Source organism: Doryrhamphus excisus, linkage group LG17 (assembly GCF_037039965.1).
Source record: "Doryrhamphus excisus strain RoL-2023G ecotype Guam linkage group LG17, RoL_Dexc_Guam_v1.1, whole genome shotgun sequence".
Taxonomy (NCBI): domain Eukaryota; kingdom Metazoa; phylum Chordata; class Actinopteri; order Syngnathiformes; family Syngnathidae; genus Doryrhamphus; species Doryrhamphus excisus.
Window position 1 is genome coordinate 17,761,377 of NC_136373.1, and position 22,364 is coordinate 17,783,740.

At 45.0% G+C, this 22,364-nt stretch overlaps 2 protein-coding genes across 7 annotated transcripts; one reads left to right on the forward strand and one right to left on the reverse strand.

Annotated features, from left to right (window-relative positions):
• Positions 1-378: 378 nt before the first annotated feature.
• Positions 379-7,295, reverse strand: LOC131137190 (neuronal acetylcholine receptor subunit alpha-7-like). 6 transcript variants are annotated; one of them, XM_078797684.1, is made up of 11 exons: positions 7,176-7,295; positions 6,951-7,007; positions 5,485-5,624; positions 4,734-4,778; positions 4,423-4,532; positions 4,262-4,341; positions 3,272-3,439; positions 2,937-3,131; positions 2,585-2,833; positions 2,054-2,163; positions 380-1,845 (listed from the first exon to the last, which is right to left on the reverse strand). In XM_078797684.1, the coding sequence occupies exons 2-11, from the start codon at positions 7,000-7,002 to the stop codon at positions 1,069-1,071; spliced, it is 1,926 nt and encodes a 641-aa protein (XP_078653810.1). In that variant the 5' UTR covers positions 7,003-7,007; positions 7,176-7,295; the 3' UTR covers positions 380-1,068. The 6 variants fall into 6 exon arrangements, with proteins under 6 accessions (XP_078653813.1, XP_078653812.1, XP_078653811.1 ...); XM_078797687.1 differs by lacking the exon at positions 6,951-7,007 and having other exon boundaries at positions 379-1,845; positions 5,485-5,909; XM_078797686.1 differs by lacking the exon at positions 6,951-7,007 and having other exon boundaries at positions 379-1,845; positions 7,176-7,289.
• A 3,806-nt stretch (positions 7,296-11,101) lies between these two features.
• adar (adenosine deaminase RNA specific) lies at positions 11,102-20,333 on the forward strand. The gene is made up of 15 exons (XM_078797949.1): positions 11,102-11,970; positions 12,040-12,371; positions 12,429-12,627; positions 12,908-13,110; positions 13,319-13,454; positions 13,530-13,762; positions 13,841-13,997; positions 14,753-14,921; positions 15,032-15,125; positions 15,195-15,311; positions 15,436-15,563; positions 15,670-15,852; positions 17,514-17,626; positions 17,896-18,023; positions 18,813-20,333. The coding sequence occupies exons 1-15, from the start codon at positions 11,611-11,613 to the stop codon at positions 19,126-19,128; spliced, it is 2,868 nt and encodes a 955-aa protein (XP_078654075.1). The 5' UTR covers positions 11,102-11,610; the 3' UTR covers positions 19,129-20,333.
• Positions 20,334-22,364: the final 2,031 nt, after the last annotated feature.

Consider the following 22,364-nt stretch of genomic DNA (forward strand, 5'->3'; position numbering starts at 1 on the left):
CCCGTCTTTAGCTGCCGCATGCTCCGTTAGGAGTCACGCTGCCATGTTTATCACTCCAAGCAAGCCGCCGCCCACTTTAATAGCCAATCATTTCAAAGTGTTTGCTTCCTCAGCATCTTTCCTCTCCTTTGGCCCTGTGCTTCCTCGACTTGCATCCTCCTCCTCGTCCTCCTGGTCCTCGTCTGTCTTCAATCATCCCCTCCTTCTGCCTTTAGGTGGGTAACGCTGTCTGAACACGGGCGAACTGTACAGCATAACCACGGTTTAAAAAAAACAAACATGTTTGTGTCAAATGTTGAGATTTCGCACTTGAACGCACCACAGTAGTTTGTGTCCAGAAGAACTGGCTTGGATGAAGACAAGTTCAAATGCCATGATAAGCCGATGCTCTCACTACAAAAGGCAACATAATCACTCATCAGTCTTATTTATTGCAAATGTTCCATCCAAAATCATGAAAGGCAAGCGAGTGGGCGGGTTTGGTGGCGGTAAGAGACAGGAACACGCGGTGATCTCCTGCCTGCCTGTGTCATTACGTGGTGAGTCGTTTTGGTACCTTATTTAGTATTTTCATAGTGAGATCATAGACATGTTACATTTGTTTTTTTTACATTATTAGAGCCCTCTAGACAGAAAATAACACCCCTATGGTCAACATTACACTCTATTTAGAAGATATAGTCAGAGAAAATAATTATTAAGACATGGGTGGGTGGCAGACAGGAAGTCGGGTTCAGAGTGGAGGCCCCACTAACACTAAAATGACACTAAAGTTCCTCACTGGTTCTTCATGAGTTCCTCAGTAACTACTCTAAATGTATGTGCTTTAGTCATTATAGTTCCTCACTGGTTCTTCATGAGTTCCTCAGTAACGACCCGGGGCCGCACTATGGACACCCCCTGTCTTTGAAGCTGTTTGACCTCTCATCTGAGGAGGCTTCATCGGACTAGATAGGACAAGCGGTGAGCATGTCCTATCTAGTGGAGTGCATGAACTGAAAGGGCGTCTGCGATGGATCTGCATGCGTCTTCTCCAGCTTCCAAAAGTGGCTTCCGCGACCTCGTCTCTCACAGGAAGTCTTTGGCCAGAGCCTCCCCAAAGTTGGGTGCGGCCATGAGGATGGCGATGGTGCAGATGATGTTGAAGATGCTGAATCCGACCAGGCACAGGCGGTCGATGACGGCGGCGGCAAACTGCCACTGCTCGGCCACACCCAGCTGCCGGTCCTGCTCGCGAACCCGTTCCACCAAAAACTGCACCTCCAAGAGAAGAGCCTGGAGCTGGCCGTCCGCCGCCTTGCCTCGAATGACGTGAGCGTGCGAGGGGGCGGGGGTGGCCCCCGTCCCCGCCGCCGTCCCCGCATCTGCTCCACCCGGCCCCGGAGACACGGTGGAGGATTCTTGGTTTAAAGATGCACTTGTTTTCTGTAAAGGACTCCCAGGTGAAAAGTGCTGATGATTTGGTGGATCTCCATCTCCTTCCTCCCCCGCCGCCCCCCTCCTCTCACTGGTACCCGCAGCATCCATTTCCGCGGCGCAGGGAAAGGCCCGGAGTCCCATGTAGGGCAGGTGACCGTTGGACTGGGGATGCAGATTGGGATGCGGGAGAAAGACGCACCCTTGAGGCGGCGAGGGGTGGAGCTGGGCCAGGCTGGCTCTGAGCGAGGCCAGGCTGAGCGGGGTCGGGGTCGGGATGGCGGAGGCGGCGGAAGCGGCGGAGGCGGGCGAGGACAGGGTCTTGCTCTGAGTGTCCGCCTGGCTGTGGTGAAGGGGCTCATCCCCTCCCTCGCCGGGACGTTTCATTCGCAGGAACCAAGGAACCCACTGCAGCAGAACCAGGTTGACCTGTCAAACAAGGACGGGATGCATGGCTGCAGACCACCACAACGTATTCCACCTGTTGTACACCAGTGAACCGCTACACTTTCTATGAATCGATTGACCGACCGGATTGGACCAACAGGATAGTCAAATCTACAGGAATGTGGCTACTCGGACTCAAACCATCTACTTCCTTTGTATTAGTACGCAACAGGAAGTGTAAAGTACTCACCCAATGTGGTATTTGCCCGTTGTTGGGGTTGTGGTGATGGAACTGAAGGACGATGACCGTCGCCACTACGGACATGCCTACAATCACCATGGTGCTGGCGAAGTACTGGCCTGAGGGGCAGACATTGACCCACTGTCAGAAAACCGTGTTCAATTCCTACCCGAGACGCCCCGTCCCAAACACGTATTTGATGCCACTTTTAGGCGATAAAAACGGCCATTAGGTGGCGGGAATTTGATTTGTTTTGATGTGAGGCCCATGATGTGCATTGTTAGCCTCCTCATGCTAACTTGTTTTCTCTCTTTAAATCATCCATCCATCCGTTCATCTTCTTCGTATTTGTCCAGATTCCGAGGCGTTCCCAGACCAGTTGAGAGACAAAGTCTCTCCAACGCAGTCTGGGTCTTCCCCGAGGCCTCCTACCGGTCAGAAGGTGCCCTGAACGCCTCACCAGGGAGACAACTCATCCGGCTCCTCTCCCAATGACCCTACGGATGAATGCTATCCATACGGAACGTCGAAGGAACTGACCTATCAGCGGTATGGAGTCTGAGGTCGCAGGCATAATCTCGGCAACCATCAGCATGAAGACCGTCAACGAAAGCAGCACGGTGATGCCTGCAAGAGAGGATAGTCGCCTGTGAGATAAAAGTCGGCGTACTCGCTCCTCCTTTCCTGACTGTCTGACAAGGCTCCTTCGTTTTCTCCCTCTCGTCTCCCGTCCTGCCTTTCCTTTGTCTCCACGTCGGTCCCTGCAGCGCCTCACAAAAGTTCCCAAGTCTTTATGACAAGAGCCAGACACCGTGAAACCCACAAGAGTGTTAAATGTAGAAATATGCAGACTGACTTTCACTTTCTCTTCTTTCTCTTCCCGTCTCCTCACCCAAGCTGATCTTCTCGCCAGAGTTGGCCGGGAGCAGGAAGACCAGCAGCGTCATGGACGAGAGGAGCACGCAGGGGATGAGGAGGTTGAGGGCGTAGTACAACGTTCGCCGACGCAGGGTCACCACGAAGGTGACGTCGGGGTAAGGCTCCGCGCAACACTCGTAGAACATCTCGTGGCGACTTCCGGGGACCTCTGAAGGGGGGGTCAAAGGTTGAGCCTTCATTAGTATGGACTACAATAATCTGTTGTGTGTATTACAAATATAATAATGCAATGTTGTATATATATCCATGTGCAATGCAGACCCCCCCCCCCAGGACAGCCGCTCTCACCCAGCAGGTCCCACTCTCCGTTGGGCATGTACCCTGACACGTCTGCCTCCTTCATCTGGATGTCCAGCAGCCAGCCATCAAACGTCCACGAGCCAAACTTTAACTCGCATCGCTGAATGTCGAAGGGAAACCAACGCACGTCCACGTTACAGGTGCTGATAAATATTCCTTGGAAGACCAAAACGGAAGGTACGGGATTATTTCTCTGGTACCGGGGAGCGTTAGGGTCACACTGGAAGTAATAAAATTGGCAATTTAAGAGATAAAAGTCATTTATGGAAAAGATTTGTGAGGATAAAGTGGTAAATTTACAAGACAAAAAAGTCGTAATATTATGAGAATAAAGTTGTGAATGCACAAGAATAAAGTCCCAAATTTGTGAAAATAAAAAAATCAGAAATTTAAGAAAAAAAGTAATTTTATGATAATAAAGTTGCAAATTTATGTGGAAAAATGTTTTAAATTTACGAGAATAAAAAATAAAGAAAAATCTCTTAGAAAAGGTCGTACACTTAGGAGAAAAAAGTAATATTGCAAGAAAAAAATCCTACATTTTGGCAAAAAAATTTTGTAAATTTATGAGAATGAAGACATAAAAAGTAAGAATAATGAGAATAATTATCGCTTAATGTCAAAAAGAAACCAATGCAAAGGTTATGAGGAAGTATTAGGGTCACATTACAAAAATGATCTGAAAATTTGAGAATAAAGTCGTAAATTTACGAGAATAAAGTAAAAAACATTTTTTTCTTTATTCTCAAAATATTAAAAGTAATTTTTTTTCTAAATTGAAGAGAATAAAGTCGTAAATGTATGGGAAAAAAGTCGTAAATGTATGAGAGTAAAGTGTTAAAAAAATTCTCTGAAATTTACAACATTATTCTTAAAAATATGACTTTTTTCTTGTAAACTTACGGCTTAATTCTCGAAATATCTTGATTTATTTTTCCAATATGGCCCTAATAGTAAAAAAAGCCAAAAGTAACTCACCTGGAGGGAGATACTCACAGAAGCCACTGGAGTTCACCAGCACATTGGTCTTGAACGTGGCATCAAACTTATTGTGAGCACTGGGGTGGAGTGACAGCAGTCAGCTGACATCGTGTGTGTGTGTGTGTGTGTGTGTGTGTGTGTGTGTGTGTGTACTGTACCTATTATATAGCAATATGTCAGGTGTCCAGACTTGATCCGCGGTGAAGCGAAGGTTTTTCACGCCAGGATACTCCGACTGATTCCACTGGAGGTAGTGATCGTACCACTGCTGGGGAAGGGGGGGGGGGGGGATTGGGGTGTTCAGATGCAGGACATATATTTTATTGATTGTGCTCAGCGCGGCATGAGAAGCATAAAATATGTAAATCGCAGCCAGCATAAGTGTGCTGCCGGCGTGTGGGAGGCGTACTGTACTGTACTGTACTGTACTGTATGCAAAGGCGGACACAATAAGACGGTGATATCTCACCATCTGGAGCCAGGCGTTGGTGGTGAGGATCTGGTTCTTCTCATCCTTGGACAACACAAAGGAAAGATGGACTTTGAAAATACTTGAGATGCTAAGAGTGGTGTACGCTAGCAAAAATAAAATAGATAAATACATTTTCACACCATTTCTGAAGCACTCTTTCAATACCAGGGATATATTATTTACACATATTTATAATCCTCAAAGCTAGGTGAAAAGAGGTGATGATGCAACTCTCCACTAATGCATTAACATTTCAGAACACATTGAAGCCATACATGTCTAATTTTTGGGATATATGTACATATGTTCATGTGGAAAATCTGAACTTAAACGATAATATGTCATATTTTTACAAACTTTTATTAACAAATTTTTATTTGGGGGGGTTCCCTCAAGACACTGTAGAAAAAATAGTGCATGAAAATAAATGTGATATTAAAATTCAGGATTTTTTTTTTAAATGTATTCTATGGGAATAAATTATTTAAAAAAAATTATAAATAAAAAAAAATTATAAATAAATATATATTTTTTTTAATGGAAATAAATTAAAGAATTTTTTTTTATTAAACACAAGCAATGGAACTATTTAATCACACTGGCTATTCGGGGGTTAAACTCCCCAAAATATAATTAGTCATTGATTATTATGTAAAGTGAATCATACGATATATGACTGGTGACCAGGAATAAATATGTCGGGTATCCATGTTTGCCTCGGGGGTGTCGCCACTGTGTATTTCCCTACCACATCCATGACCTGCATCAGCGTCAAAGAGAAGTGGACGATGAGTGCGTGGGAATCGTTGGCCACGGGCCTCTCCATGGGGTTGTAGTCTCTCAGAAGCTCCCGGAGCAGAAAGCGTTGGTGCGGACCCTGCAACGTCCCTGCGGGGGGCCGATGGGAAAGGAGAATTGGGAAAGTATTGATTGTTTTTTGGGTGGGGGGGGTTGAAAAAGACGTGCAAAGGGAAGAGCTGCGAACAAGAGAACGCTGTGTCAGGGCCGACCCGATGATGGCCAAAGAGTAATAGAAGCTCGCTACTTGGAATCAATTACTGCCTCTCTGATAGATCACGGCGGGCAGACGCTCACTTTCTGCTGTCGTAAAACAAAAAAAAGACTTGCTTCGTTCCGCGCAGTCAAAGTGAGGCCATTAAACATTGGCACGACCTGGACACACACACACACACACACATACACAGGATTCACCACAATGTCAACCCAACAGAGCAATGACATGGATGGGGGGGGGGGTGATAGTTACTAGTTACTTTACCAAAAAACTCATTGAATTTCTAATGGAATAATACTTTTTTCATCATATTTTTTTGTAATGTTAATGTTGCAAAAAAACCCAACTAATATATATTTTTGTCTGGCATGACTTAAATGAAAGTTACAGAATATTAATATACAAATGAAGGCATAAATACATAAACATTTTTCAAAAAAAGTGTACATAAATAATACAAATGAAAACAAATAGTAATTAATTAAATACAAGTAAAAAATAATAGTACAAATGAAATTAAAATAATGACTTAATGTAAAAACAATGACAAAAGCAAATTAATTAAATAAAAATAAAAAAATGATTTAAGTAAAATAGTTTTTTAAAATACTTAAAAATAAAAATGACACATAAGTGAAAAAATAAAGAATAAATTTAAATATAAAGGTATAAAATAATAAATAATAAATACAAATAAAATGACTTAATTTAAAAAATTATTTATTAAAAATAAATAATAAATAAAGCATAAAAGTAAAAATGAATACAAATTCCAAATAACTTCAATAAAAGTGGACTGCAACTTAATAAGTATGAAGATGAATTTGAGATCCCCTGATTTATGACGTACAACAGTGACACCCCTCCTCACAATTCATGTACAGTATATAGGAAAGGTATGATGATAACCATAGAACAGGAAATCCAAACTTACTGGAAAGGGAGAGATTTACCATCACCTTCCTAGATAGAAATAATCAGATAGGCAGATGCTAATACAGCTAATATTATATCATACACGATCCTTATTAATAGAGGACAATGTCAACCTCGAGCTAGCAGGGAAGTTTGGAGGAAGGGGAAGCGAGCCGGGTGTTAAAAATATAGATTTTGATGACGGTATCAGTTACTGGTAGTTTTTTGCCATTCGCTGGTGGTCCCGGCCTGACTCTCAAACATCAATCACAAAAGTCACTCACCGGGCAGCAGAGACGCAAGCGTCGCGAGACAAAGAGCCACAGAGCGCAACATGCTGTCTTTACGGAGAAAGGAAGTACCGGGAGATGATGGAGAGGGTGAGCGTGAAGTGAAAAGCAGCAGTCAGGGAAAGCGGGAGATGGGAGGAAAAGGAGGAGGAGGGATGAGAGAGAGAGTGTGTGCGTGTGAGATGCAGTGAAATAAACACAAGTGGAAAGATGCCCTACCTTCATCTTAACTCTTCATCCATCCATGCTTTTTGACTTCACAACTGCATGTTATTGTTCTTACTGACTTGTGGTTTAACCTTCCAAAGGCATCTGTTCAAGTTGATCCATTTGCTAAAAGAATTTTTTGGTGTGTTACCACAATACTGTATGTCACCCAAGTCAAATTGCACCATCTAGTCCATTTTATTATTACTGATCAGCCTCTGCAGGCTCCTCTGGTGCATTGGCAGGGAAATACTGACACCTACTGGATGCGGTGTGAAGTGTTACAACAAGCCCCTCACCGGACAGTTGGAAGAAAGAAATACAAAGTAAAAACTGACAGAAACATTGTACTGGATATCACAATGTTACAAAATGTGTCAATTAATATCTCAAATATCTACAGCTCTGTGAGTTTAAAAGGCTTAAAGTTAGAGTCCGATATGAAATTGAAGATGGCGTAATCCACCTATGTATACAAATGAAAATACAGCCGATATTATATTAAAAAATACATTATTAATAATCAAAAACATATTACGAATATATTTATAAAATCTTACCATACATTTTTTACCTGATGATTTTGAAAGTCAAATCGCTTTTTATGCCTCGTAGAGTCATAGTTTTTACTTCCTTGTAGTGTGACGTCATCAAGATGCGACATGCACTGTGTTGGTCGCAAAGTGATTGTGTCACAATTCACAACCATTCGGAGATTGTTTCCATCTCCGCAATACGGTTTTCCGAGGGTCCACGGAGAAGGAATAAACGCCGTTGAGCCAAGGTGAGTGACTAAACCACTTGCGGTGGATTTTAATCGTTTCAACGGCTGTGTGAAATGCGTTCCGATTATGTAGTAAGTAAGTAAACGGCGTGGTCGCGAGTTGGAAATGGTGCAGTGTCGATGCAGAATGCGACCACCACAGAAGGGCGCTAGCGATGCTAGCTAACGTTAGCTACGAAATGAACTTTGCCCGTTTTGGCGCGTTTGGTTCGCTTTAAAATTACATTGCGTTCCATTACTCGGTGTTTGTTTGTGCGTTTTTCGAATAGTAACGTGAAACCAGCTTTTGGTGAATTAAGACGGAGAAACGCCGTGCATCTTTGCCTCATTCAAAGTCTATGTGGCTCGCATTGCATGCATTTTGCTGGCTTGGCTGCCGTCTTGAGTTGCATAGTTGGCATTTTAAAGACTCAAGTGTGTGCATTTTTTTATTGTGTGATTAAAGTTGACACGGCGTGCTTTTGTTGTCATTTTGCTGACCTTAAACGAAATGTGACCTCAATACCCACATTAGGCACAAAGGGTACGGGTTATTGAGCTCCAAAGCAAAAGTAAAACCTATGCCCTATACTATATTTTTATTAGACAATTATACTATTAACAATACTTTTTAAGAGTGTTAGTCATATAACAAAATGCTTATTTCCGCGGTTTTAGTTTTTGCAGAAATCCTTTGCATCCCGACGGGCAGTGCCTGCTTTTCGGTCACGTGACACAGATTCGAAACCTAACCGGCTCAGAACTAAAATCGAAACTTTGTCTCTTGGACTTTTTCTGTTGCTCGCTTGTTTTTCTGGTGCAAACCGTGCTTCTATTCGACCTGCAAAGTGCTCGGCAGCATCGGTCCAGGCCCGGATTTAATCTTTAATCTTGAATCTTTCCTCTCACCGACACTCATCTTTATTCATCGTGGCATCGTTTTGCATCAAAAGGTGAGGTTCCCACGAACAACAGACACTTCCTGGGCTCTAAAAAAAGAAGCAAAGTGAAACATTTTGGGGGTTTGATTGTAAGTAAACACAAAATGCAGCTGTGGATTTTGAACATTTGAAAGTACAAAAGGTCTTCAAAGGACTGGTGTCAATGTTTTAATTTCAATCAAAATGATTAATAAACAAATACACTGCATTTATTTTTCATGACTTTTTACACTTATTGTTATTTTTTCTGTTGTTTGAGTCTTTATTTTTTTTACATTACGTTACACATTTTACAGTACATATTTTTTTACATTTTTGTGTAATATTTTATACAATTTTAAGTCATTCTTATTCACCTTTCACCATTTATGTAATTGTTTACCTTTTTATTTGTATTAATTTTAAATATATTCTACTTTTACTCATGTTTTAACTGTGTATTAACAAATGAATGTTGTATTTTACTCTGTTTACTTGCTTTTATTCAACTCAAAGTGTCTTTGAGTATTATGAAAAGCGCTATACAAATAAAATGTATTATTATTATTTATTATTACTTTTATTTAAGTAATTTATAACATTTACTCATTCATGCCTTGGTAAGTTAATTTAGTTTTCTAAATGACTGTAATAACTAAATAAGTTATTTAAAATGCATATAAATTTCCCAAATAAGGGCATTTCTTTTATTTGACAAACAGTAAACAAAGGAAAGGATTAAGTGGAGTCAAAGTTGGGCGCACCCAATCACGTCGCTTGAGCTCAGCGTGGCATTGAAGACATCCAATCCAGTAAAAACACACTTTGTCTGTCATCCGCACACACGTCAAACCACGCTACCGTCGTAGCGATTATCAGTCACTATTATGCTGATGTCGTACATCATTCAACTCAGACTCAGACATCTGCCCCCGTTGCCAAAATCCTTGAACATTTCTCCCGTGGCTGTCAGCGTTTTTTCCGCTATCAGGGGTCAAAGACGAGTCAGCCTCAACCTGGTTCGGCCCCGGGGCGTCTGGCTCCATCAGCCCCAGTTAGCGTTACGGTATCCTCCATTAATGTGGCAGCATTCAGACACGCTGACATCTTTGTGACAGGCCAGAGACGCTGACTGCAGGAAACCTGACTCGGTATTTGATGTTTTGTTGTTGTCAGACATTATTGACACTTGAAGTGGAATCGGTCTTCTACCACACAGCGATAAAGTACCGTGGAGTCCACAATTTGCTTTTGTGCACGTGCAAATCATTTTGTTCGTTGCTGTGATAGAACCAAGGTGAAAAATGTCGTGTTTTTATTTGAAGCTCATTTTGCGGCCAACAGGAAGTCACTGTGTGCATGTTTTAAATGTTTTCTAAAAGCCCTTTCATAGGCTGGGTCCCTTTTTGCCCGCAACTCTGTCTCACATTACAGCGCCACAGTCGCATCCATCAAAGGAAAAAAAAATGTAAGGCTGGAAATAAAACGGAATAGTGACAAGAAGACCTTAAATTATTCATCGCCATACTTTTACCCTGGGATTCGGTTTCAGTGCGCCTAGGACCGGGAGACAGGATGTCACCTTGCAATATCCTTGTCGGGCAGACAAGGTTATCATTCTAAAGAAAGCATCCCCGGTGTTGATTTTCAGCGTCTTTTTTTCCTCCCCGTTGTCCTGGGAAAGGTTTATAGATGACTGGGAATGTGTGCATTGTTTGTTTCCAACGTTCCCCTCCGATTGTCGTTCTTTGTATTCCAGGTGCTCGATCCTCGTCTGACGTGGCATCAGGCTTTGCTTTGGCTGGACGCGTGTTCACATCCAAGCCGTCTCGCCAGCTGTGTAGACCCCTGCTCTCTCCACCCCTGCGCTATGAGCAGAGGTAGAGGAGGGCCTTACAAAGAACAACCCCACTGGCACCCGCCACTCCATCGCAGCCCCCGGCCCCAGGAGCCATTTCCAAGTTACTTCTCGAGCCCCACCAAGAGGCTTCCTAAACCTGACAACTTCACCTCAAGCTACGACCCCCACCCTGTACCAGATTCCTTTCCCAACGTGCAGGTCCAGTTTCTGAGAGGACAGAGACCCGAGGCACCGCAGTTCACAGCCGACCCCTCCCACTGCCGGCTGCCGTGGGGTTACAACGCACACCCAACGCCGTACCGGGGCAGAGGCTGTCACAGCCGGGTCCAGAGTCATGCCTACACGCCGACTGGCCGCTTGAGTCAGAACCCGGTGCAAAGTCGATGGCGCAGCGTACCAGATAGCGGTCTTCGCGCCCGTTTTCAGAGCTTGTCAATCAACCCCAATAGGACCAACAGCGCAGGCTGCGACTTCACTAGAGGCGTCATCACACTCACGGCAGAGATCCAAGACCACGTGCACCAGGCTCTGGCTGCTCTGAAACCAAGTGAGAGTATCTCTGCAAAGTTCCTGTGCAGAAAACTCCATCTTCCCAAAAAGATCATCAACCAGGCTCTGTACTCTTTGGAAAGTTCACAGAAAGCCTCCAAGCACGGAACCTCCCCTCCAAAGTGGACTTCATACAAAGAAGCTGTCAGTGCTAAGAAACAGCAAAACACCCGAAGCCCTGAAGTGAAGTTAAAAACTTTAGATGAGGAAGAGCAGGTAGAAGAAGAAGACACTGACATTGAAACCAGCTCTCTCTTCTCTTCCTCCGAGTCTTCTGTCTTGGAAGAAAGCCCGCCGCAGGAGAAACAACACCCGAGCTCCGCCACGCCCCCTGATCCGTTTAAACCATCCATCATGGCAGATCAGAAGGAGCAGGTTCTGCAGCACCTCCTGGATTTAGGGGTGGTGACTTCCCTCGTGCTTGCTAAAAACATGGGCCTGAAGACCTCCAAGCAGGTCAATCCCACCTTGTACGACCTGGAGAAAAAAGGCGACGTCGTGAAGAACAGCACAGTCAATCCTCCCACCTGGGAGCTCTCGGCCCACCGCAGAGAGAGGATGACGAGGAGCCTCAAAGCCGCCAAAAGCGGCCAGTCGGAGGAGGTAGCTGGTGAGGTGAAGATGGAGGGGTCTCTCTTACTGCCTGAACCGATCATCGCCGACCTGGAGCCACTGCCATTTGACGAAAGTTGGATACCAAAGCACATTGAAGTGGTAGGTACCAATTAGAGTCGTCTTCACCAATTAGAGTCGTCTGCTTACCTTCTGTTTGAATATTCACAGGATGAATCTGCGGGGGGTCCCGCCACCGTTCAGCCACCCCCCTTAAACGCAAATCAGGGTATGGAGACCGCCGAAGGTCAGTGGGCTTCCGACGAGATCCCAGAATTCTTAAATGCCATTCGCAAGTCAACCGACGCCGAGAGAGCGGCGGCCAACCCGATAGGAACCGTCGCCGTGTCCCTGGCCGCCCCGCCGGCTCAGAACCTTTGGGCCAAATTACAAGAGGTCCGACTGAAGAACCCCGTGAGCGGCCTCATGGAGTACGCCCAATATCTGGGCCACACTTGTGAATTCTTGCTCCTCGACCAGTCCGGACCCTCCCACGATCCAAGGTGAGTCCCCCAAGCTGAATCCGGAAGTCTGGAATCAAAGTGCTTCTTCTCTTGCAGATTCCGAATGCAGGTAATGCTCAACGGGAGACTGTTTCCTGTAGCGGAAGCGTCCACAAAGAAGGTAGCGAAGAAAGACGCAGCTGCCGCCACCTTGCTGATTCTCTTCGGGGAGATGCAGGGAGGTACAAGTACAGGGGGTGAGGGAAGTACTGCCGGGATGGACCAAACCAAAATGGACATGCTTTCGGACTCTGGTGTAAGTGTGCAGAATTGCGGTCTTTTTTTTTTATTCTACAGTCATGGCTTCAGTTTTTAGTTTTTATGATGGCAATTTGCATGTACGCCAGAAGGTTATGAAGAGCGATAAGATGAATGGCAATTTATTGCAAAGATCCTCCTCACTAATTGGCTTGGGAACATAGTAGCATCTGACAAAAAGATCTAAAAACTGCAAACTTGGTGAAAACCAACATGGTGTCCTGGTTAAAGCTGCACAAACATAAATAAACTGGATCAAATTCATTTGTCTACACCAGGGTCCCATTGAAGGCTCGGGGGGCATTTTTGGGGCCGGTAGCGTGGAAGTGATGGGCATGTCCGATGGGTCCCGCCAACCTCTGTCCCGCTCTCTGCCTGGCGGGAAGAATCCGGTGTCGGTCCTGATGGAATACAGCCAACGTAGCGGGAACCCCATTGAATTCATCATCACCGGCCAAGTGGGCCCGCCGCATGACCCGAGGTACGGACCACCCTGTCTGAGACGGCGCCTCCTCACAGTCAGCTGACTGGAACACACACAAATGTTTGCCTCATTCGATCCAACAGTGATCCTCCTGTTTGGTCTTAGTGGTCCTGGTTGTGTACTTCAAGGGACCGTTTGGCTCGAGTGCTAGCAAGACCGTAATCCGTATGTCAGGCATAAAACAGTCGGCTTGTGTCGTTGCCAGGTTCATGTACAGAGTGAAAGTAGGAGAGACGTTGTTTGCAGAGGCATCGGCCCCGAGCAAAAAGGCAGCGCGCCAGCTGGCGGCAGAGGAGGCCGTCAAAGAATTAATGGCTGATGGAAGGCTGCAGCTCAACAAGGTGACGAGTTCTCCGTCGGGCTCGGAGACATTTATTTCCTTCCTTTATCCTTTGCCATCTTTCTCTGTCTTCTAGCCTCAGTTGCCTCTCGGCTCCAACAGCGATAGCGATAACTGCGGGACCACTTGCCCCTCTTTGCCACCCCTGACTGCCGATGAGCTGCGAGCAGCCCACGAGGCCGGGGTCGGGGATCTTATCAACCACCTGAACAACAATGCGGTGTCGGGCCTTCTGGAGTACGCCCGGGCCCGAGGATTTGCTGCAGAGATCCGTCTGGTGGGCCAGTCCGGGTCTGCACATGAGCCTAAGTATGTCTCAGCGGTCGTTTCACTTTCTGAACGGCATTGCTACAAATACGGAACTGGAAGTGCTAATTTCCCGCGCAGGTTCACCTACCAGGCCAAGCTGGGTGGACGCTGGTTCCCTGCGGTGTGCGCGTCCAATAAGAAGCAGGGCAAACAGGAAGCTGCAGACGCTGCCCTACGTGTTTTGATTGGAGAGGCGGAGAGGGCAGCCCGGACTGGGGAGCTGATCCCTGCCGAGGTAAGAAACTGTTAGTCTTCTTCTATTATCATTTGGGGCTAATGCAGTATTTACAATGCAGTATATGCATAATGCAGTATATACAACATAAAACTTTCATCAAATACCGGCCTCGGCTCTAAATAAGTCCTGTGATGTTTTGGCTAGGTTACTATAATTACCTTTATGATACTGACACCACTACTGCAACATGCGGCATCTGTAAAGCTGGTCTTTGCGGTACAATTAAAAACTGAAAGTGCCTCATCAAAGCCGCCGAACGCTTTGAAATTGACCCTGTTGTGGAGGATTTCTCTCAGGACCGGCGGCAAACCGAAATAAAGACCGTTCACTGTTCTGAAGGAGACAGTTGGCAGATCACAGAGCAGTCTGATACAAGTGTCCCGCAGGAGTACGAGACAGATACACAGCTGTAGTACACGAGCTTCATCAGGACAAAAACACAGCTGCAGGGATGTGCGGGTGCTTTCGGAGGCCGTAGACACGGGAATGCACACTGGGGACGTTTGTTTTGGAAGCGGAAGGCTTCCGGCCTTGTGTACTTCATGGTAATATTATGTATTAGTAGGATAGTCACAATACACTCATGAGATTGGATGATATTGGGGTCACAAGAACGAGATGACATTCCCTTTAAGAAAACTACAATGACAACACAGGTTGCAGGGAACTCTATTATGATATGTCTATAAAGTATCGCCAAATACTGTGAATGAGACAATTTTTATGGAAAAAAAAAATGCGTCTGTCCGCAGCTTCCTGTGAGCGGCAGCACGTTGCACGACCAGATCGCCATGCTCAGCCACCAGCGCTTCAACGCCTTGACCACGCGCATCCAGCACAGCCTCCTGGGACGCAAGATCCTGGCCACCATCGTCATGAGGAGGGGGGAAGGCCTGGGGACCGTGGTTAGCCTGGGAACCGGTGTGTCTTTTAATGGACATTTTTACAGCGCGCTCCGTTTTTCATGAACATTTTACAGCGTGCTCCATCGTGTAACGTGTGCCTTTTCCCGTTTATTTCTTCAATTTCAGGCAATCGCTGTGTGAAAGGGGAGGAGCTGAGCCTTAAAGGGGAGACTGTAAATGACGGCCATGCTGAAATCATCTCCAGAAGGGGATTTATCAGGTAGAAATTGATCATTTTGGTTGAAGTCCCACATGTGCAACACATCTCTCACTATTCTGTTCTTCTTAGGTTTCTGTACAGCGAGTTGATGAAGCACCGCGAAGGTATCGACAACAGTATATTCGAGGCGGCGGAAGACAACAAACTGCGGGTCAAATCTGACATCACCTTTCACCTCTACATTAGGTGGGAATGACATTTCCCCTCGACTGCTTCCATCCTGTTGGATGCACCAATGCTCGCTTGATCGATCCCTCCATCGCCTGTCAAAACCTCACCGGCCTTTTTATTTTTTTTGTCTTGTCTGAAGCACGGCGCCCTGCGGGGACGGCGCTCTATTTGACAAGTCGTGCAGCGAGACCGGGGACGAGGCGTCGGGTCACCAGCCTCTGTTTGAGAATGCCAAGCAGGGCAAGCTGCGCACCAAGGTGGAGAATGGTAGGACGCAAAACACATGAATATGAGATGTCAATGCATCCGCCTTCCTTCGATACTCTTGAGACCATCTCTCTCTCTCTCACACACTCTGTGTTGTGGTTACCAGGCGAGGGCACCATCCCAGTAGAATCCAGCGCCATTGTGCCCACCTGGGACGGCATCCAGCACGGGGAGAGGCTCCGCACCATGAGCTGCAGTGATAAGATATTGCGCTGGAACGTGTTGGGCCTGCAGGGGGCGCTGCTCACTCACTTTCTGCATCCCATCTACCTGAAGTCCATCACACTAGGTAAACCATTTTGCTTCATCTACACGCATCTAATAAGATACAATATGAGAGCAGCATAAATATAATTAGATGGCAGTCATATTAGTGGATATGTTTATTTGCGCGGTTGTAGCTTGCAGGGAGTGTTAAATACACGGGATTAGACCGAGAGCAAAATGCCGCTCCTCATGTGGTTGGCTAACGAGGTAATCAAACTGGAAATTGGTATGCATATTAAGCATGATGCAGACCAACTCTGCATATTGTTCAATCAGTCCGGCTGGCAGTTTCATTTGCAGTTGAGCATTTGAATTTTGGATGCAGCTCTTGTATAATACAGTAGAAGCCGCTTATGTCGGCTTGACCACAGACACATAAGCTGGACGGGTGATGATGATGGGCAGTTTTTATTTTTATTCTTCTGTTTTTTTATGTTTCTACGTTATACCTCAGTGCTAATTTTAACAAATAAAGCACAATAAGCAGGAAAATATGATATTCATAAAATGTTGTATGGCCATTATTCCATTAGATTTGACAAATATTACTGTACTTATGTACTATATCTCTTATGATGCATATTCATGTCACACAGACTGGCTATGATTATCTATCTGCTCGAGGCAAGAGGCCTCTTGTCTCCAGAACAAGTTCATCACATGCTCCGACTCAACAGCCTCGGGGGTTCTGGGCATTTTAAGCTAGCTTTAGCCTCTCATGTTAGATTACCCCTTCCCTGGCAATATTTTAATAATAATACATTTTATTTATATTGCACTTTACATTACAGAAATCTCAAAGTGCTACAAAGAAAGCATAAAACCTACAATGAAGCAATAAAACAACACAACAAAAGGTATATATATATATATATTTTAAAAAAGGCTAAGTAAAGGCCTGTAGAAGCCAGACGTTTTCACATTGTATCGATTTGTCTCCTTGCATGCAACTTTTGTTCAATTGTACCTGTCATTGTTCTCAAACAAGCCAGAAGAAAATGTTCCCTCGACACTCACATGTTTAAAAAAAAAAAAAAGGCAGTTGATGTGGTAGATAGAATCCGGGCACATTTTATTGCTGTGCAACTAAAAATTAACTCATTCAATTGAATAAGCATCTTCAGCACCGGTCATTTTAGACCATGTGGACTCATTTTTTTAGGCTTTTTCCACACCTTAAATATCTGACCTATACCAACCAACAACCAAAAATGGGTTATTTTACATACACATAAATATTTATTTACAAATACAACACCATGAACTGTGTTATGTGTGTACATACATTAATGCGCAGCCTTCTGCACGCTACACTCCTCCGATGAAATGAATAATACTACGACACACGTCGCCATTTTTCATAGAAACTACCTCTTTGGCTTCCAGATTTTATGCCAACACAGTCAACTTAAGCTTTTTAAAAACATTTTAATTAAAAGGAAAACATGGTGGACCAGGACCTGATGACTTGGTCAACATAGACGGTTCCGGGCCGGCCCGACTAATGCAGGTTCCACAGTTCATAATGTACATGTCCATGCGGTACAGTATGAGTGCTCTGGTACTCGACCGCGGTGCACTTCCTGTCTGAGAATAAGTTGCACAATTGTAACTCTAAATTGCAGTATTGTGTATTGATGCACATGTAATCGGCATCAACCTTTTGGTCTGTGATCCACCCAGGGTATCTGTACAGCCACGGTCACCTGACCCGAGCCGTGTGCTGCAGGCTGGCGAGAGACGGCCAAGCGTTCAACCAAAGTCTCCCTCCTCCCTTCCAGCTCAACCACCCTGAGGTAAGAGCACCGTAAATCACTTTGTGGTTCTACTCGCTGTTTGAATCCCTCCGGCCGTTCTTTTTTCTTCTTCGTCGTTGTCTTCACTGAAACAAGCTTATTGATCGGTGACCCCCGAGCAAGCAGGCCACTCCCTTTTTTACTATGAGGAGAAATCTCAGCACAGTTGCACTCATTTCTACAGACACGTGTACTAAACATGTGAATTAGTATGCTAGCATGCTGACTCACCTTCCCTTCATTCTTTACCTCGCCTGGTTGCGCCGTAGGTGGGCCGAGTCAGCGTGTACGACTCCACGCGCCACACGGGAAAAACTAAGGAGTCCAGTGTGAACTGGAGCCTTCCGGACCAGACGTGTGTGGAGGTTCTGGACGGGACCAAAGGCAAACTCGATGGGTATGTCTCAAAACAAAACGTTTATCGGAATGTGGAACCTCTAAAGGCAGAAGTCCGTCTAAGGAACCTTTTCTTTGAATTTTTTAAGACTACCAATTATATATATATTATATTTTAATATATATATATAATATTTTAATATATTTTATATTAAATTATATATATTTTTTAGAATTAATATATATAATTAATACATATATTTTATATATATAAAAGAGGAAAAGTGATGATAACCATGGACCAGTTTCATGGTCTATCCTGGCTGCTCAGTACAATATTATTGATGTCCGCTGCTATGTGTTATATACTGTATTGTTTGCAATTGTCGTCTTCATTGTTTGATTTTTGAAAGCAAACATTGATAGGGATGGCAAATGACATCCGTAGTTCAGCTCGTTGTGACATCATCAGGGTCAAATATCCGGGTAACAAGGCAGACCCGGTGATTACAGTGAAGATTTGAGTCAATAGATTTCCAGGAGAAAAGAAGAGTGCCTCTCAAATAGTGGGGCAGGCCCCACGGGGGGGTTGAACAGTCGGTGAAGACTTTGAATATCAGTGCAGACCTGCCAACATGTATGGATTTGTTGTACTCGGCCTGGGATTGGACACCGGAATACGCTTGCATGCAAAACTGCTCTCCGTTTTGGTTCCAGTACAGATAATAAATACCAGTTTGTCAACGGTATTTCAAATCGGGGGGGGGCATGACACCCCCCACCCCCACCCCGCCCGGCACCGGTTATTTTTCAACAGGCTTCAACAGAGCTCCAAATGTCCTCCCTGCAGGAACAAGCTGGCCGTGTCCCGCGTGTCCAAGTCCAACCTCTTCTGTCTGTTCCGCTCGCTGTGCCAGCGGTGCGGCCGCACGGACCTCCTCTCCATGCCCTCCTACTCCCAGGCCAAAATGGCGGCCACGTCATTCCAGCTAGCAAAGCAGCAGTTCTTCCAAGCGCTCGGCGACCACGGCTACGGAGCGTGGATCGGGAAACCGCTGGAGGAGAAGAGCTTCGAGGTGGGGGAGTGGACGGGCGGAGCCGGCGCCGTCCCGTTTGGCGGCAATCGGAACGGAGGAGCGATGGAATACAACCAGGCGGAGGCGTAGCGCGTAGCGCGTTGCGGCGATGAAACGGGGACGGGGTGCCGCTTGAGAAGGGGAGGGGGAGCGATCAAACAACACCTTAGCCAATGGCTGCCATCTGATTGGCTAAAGGCTAAGAAGAGAGTGATGGGAACGAACGGAGCAGGAAGATGGCATGACGGGAAGCCTGAAGGACGAGAGGGCTCGGAAATAACAACAACAAAGCCACAGAAGAGTTAGTTAGCTTGTACAGACGCCCGTCCCCGCCGCCCCCCTTCTCATTTCGCAGAGCTGGCAGGATCCCTTCCTAAACATCACATGACCCGCCAGCCGCCCCGCTTTACTTTGTACGTCGTCAGGAAACCCGCATCGATGTCCGCCGTGCACCTCCTATCTGATCCAAACCAGCTGCTGGGCAAACATACCGCATCCATCCATCCATCCACGTGTGGTTGCCATGGTTACCATTAGCACACCATAGGTCCGTGCACCCTCTTTGATCAGTCCTATGCGTTTTATATACACATGCAAGAACCATGATGTCACGGCCGCCGGCCTGCACAATACTTCTTTTGCTGGAGGATGGAAAGTCGCCGTTGCTTCCCTCATCGTTCCGCTCGTTCCACCGATGTGGCGTTTGGGTTCGAGTCATCAGTTTGCGGCGTTTTGTTGTTTTAATGATGCCATATGCAAGTTCAAGTGGGATCCCCAAAAAACAGTCAAGTGAATGAAAAGCAGCCCAAATATTCCATGATTCCATCCAGGAAATAAATAAAATAAATACTTTTTTTTTTTTTTTTTTTTTTTGCTTATTCTGGCTTTTAGCTCCCACGCGGCCACTTCAGGCCTCCAGAAAGCTCTTAAAAATCCAGCCTACATTTATTTCATTTATTCCAAATTGATTTTAAGTTCCAGTGAATCACAACTTGTTTTTATTGCGTGCTTGCATCCTTTTTTTTAAAAGGTTGCAACCTGCTGATTCACGCCAGTCAAATGCTTTTTTTTCTTCTTCTTCTAATTAACATTTTCTCTTGACGAGGGCTTCGGTTTTATTTCAGAGGATCTTTGAACGCCCCTGTTAGCAATATGTTAGACAATGTATGTCGTGTGTGTGTGCGTGTGCGTGTGTCCGTGTGTAGAACTGTTGTAAAAATGTTTTGTTTAGGTTTTTTTTTTACAAGTAAAGATTGGAAGTTCAAAAAGAATAAATGAACCATGTTCCACTGGAATGTTTACTCTCATCGGTCATTCAGAATTCATGCATCATCTGCTTCCGAACCCTGGAGGGAGCTTGTGGGGGGGAGCTGGGGGGGGGGGGGGGGTGCTTGGCTGAATAATAGAGGGTAGATTGGCTTTGCACTTATTTCTTGTGTCGCAGCCACCCTCTGCTCAGGTGTCATCGCTTCCTTGCCGGAACACGGCGAGCTTAAAATGGGGTCGGAAAACTTGGATTGTATGAAAGTCCAAGTAGATCATGTTATGGATCTATCGATGCTATGGCCTATTATTGAAAATATTGACAGATAAGTCATATATATGCAGCCTTTGTCTTATTTCAGTGACTATAGGGGTGTTATTTCATGTCTACAGAGCTCTAATGCAAAAAAAAAATACTCAAAGAAGGTCATAAACACGTTTTTTATGCTTTATGAAAATATTCCATTTATTGAGGATTAAGCGGCACAGAAGCGATTAGCGGCGCCATTGAACCAATTAACCTCGATAAACGAGGGACGACTTTATCAGTTCATTTGATCTAATCTGTGCTATGGACATGATTAATTCATTGCAATAACTTCAATGATTTAAGCAACCAAAAAAAATATCTCAAGAGCTATTTGGTCGCGAAACAGCAATTGCAGAGCCGAAAGAATCGGTTCTTTTTCAATTGGTTCAAAGAACCGCATCATTTTTTGGGAGCCAAAAGACCAGGTAAAGTTTGGGGGGGGGGGCATAGAGAGCTCTAAAACCGTGTAGTATAACTATAACTAATCTACACTAATCTTTAACTAAGTTGGAGTTAACATTTGTCTCATCGCTCCAAACTCATTTGCCGTGATGCACGCTGAAGTAATCACCATAGCTTATTTCCATTCGCCCCTCCCTCCAAGAGTCTTTTTCAGGGTGGGGGGACTAATGATGAAGAGTGAGACATCAAGCACCGAGAAAAGGATCGATGCTCTCCTAAGGAAATAAATGAGACGAGGGAAAGAGGGAGTATACAGTACTATACCGTATACATAAATACAGTGGGTATTCGGTCATTACTTGGTTCCAGAAGCTCCGACTCTTAACTGGAACGGATGCTAACCAAATCCATTTTTCCCATGACAAAAAAATAAATTCAAGTCGAGCCTAAATGTTAACACAAAACATGTTTTTATAGTTTTACATACAGACAACAACTGGAAATAAATATACGCTAAGCTAACTTTAACCTCGACTGAAGCCATGATTCTGATTGTGACTGTCCCCAAAGACACCATGTGGCAGCGAAACACCACCTTCCTGTTTTGACATGAGTTATGTCTTGAATTCCATTGTGTTTCTCACATCAGTAACCCAAAATGGAGACAAAGAAAGTTTGAAGTGGCGGCGTTTCGATAAAGAAGGTGAGAAACGATATCGAATTCAAGAAATAACTCGTGACAAAATAGGAAGATTGTGTTTCACAGCCGCTAAGTCGTTCTTTACAATAAAGTGCACAAAATAACGATGCGTTCAATGCGGCATGGTATTCATAGTTTCCTGTCGTAGTATTTTGAAGTGGACGGCTGCTTTTGATTGATATACTCTGACATTTTTACTGTTGCTTGCCTACCAATGATGGGAAACTCAATTCCTCTTATTGACTCCAGTCACTCGCTGAAATGAGTCAACTACTCGATTCACACGAGTCAACCGCCACAGAGCGCAACAAGTGCAGCGAGTTGCCCTCGTGAGTCGGGGGTGGTCGACTGGACGCCAGGAGCAGGTTTAGTCAATTGAACCGAGTTTAGCTTACCGTAGCGGGGGGGGGGGGGGGGTCACTAAGTCAACAAGTTAACCAGTTTTCAGTGAGTCGTTCATTTCCTTTTACCTCGCAATGGCATCTCCAACCATTTTTTAAGCTAGTTTTTATTTATTAAACAATAGGAAATACATATAAACACATATAAATAATGTATTGAAGGGTAAAAGCTGAAGACAGTCGCCAAAGACACGATGTGGCAGCGAGACGCCACCTTCTTGTTTTGACATGAGTTGTGTCTTGAATTCCG

Bases quoted from the DNA above. Each gene is read 5' to 3' on its own strand.
- LOC131137190 (XM_078797684.1), bottom strand. From the start codon at position 7,002: ATGTTGCGCTCTGTGGCTCTTTGTCTCGCGACGCTTGCGTCTCTGCTG. The intron at 3,440-4,261 runs GTGAGTTACTTT...TGGTCTTCCAAG, and splicing joins CTGTGAGTATCTCCCTCCAG to GAATATTTATCAGCACCTGT. The intron at 1,846-2,053 runs GTGAGTACTTTA...CTTGTTTGACAG, and splicing joins ACGGGCAAATACCACATTGG to GTCAACCTGGTTCTGCTGCA.
- adar (XM_078797949.1), top strand. From the start codon at position 11,611: ATGGCAGATCAGAAGGAGCAGGTTCTGCAGCACCTCCTGGATTTAGGG. The intron at 13,998-14,752 runs GTAAGAAACTGT...GTCTGTCCGCAG, and splicing joins GGGAGCTGATCCCTGCCGAG to CTTCCTGTGAGCGGCAGCAC. The intron at 15,853-17,513 runs GTAAACCATTTT...TGATCCACCCAG, and splicing joins CCTGAAGTCCATCACACTAG to GGTATCTGTACAGCCACGGT.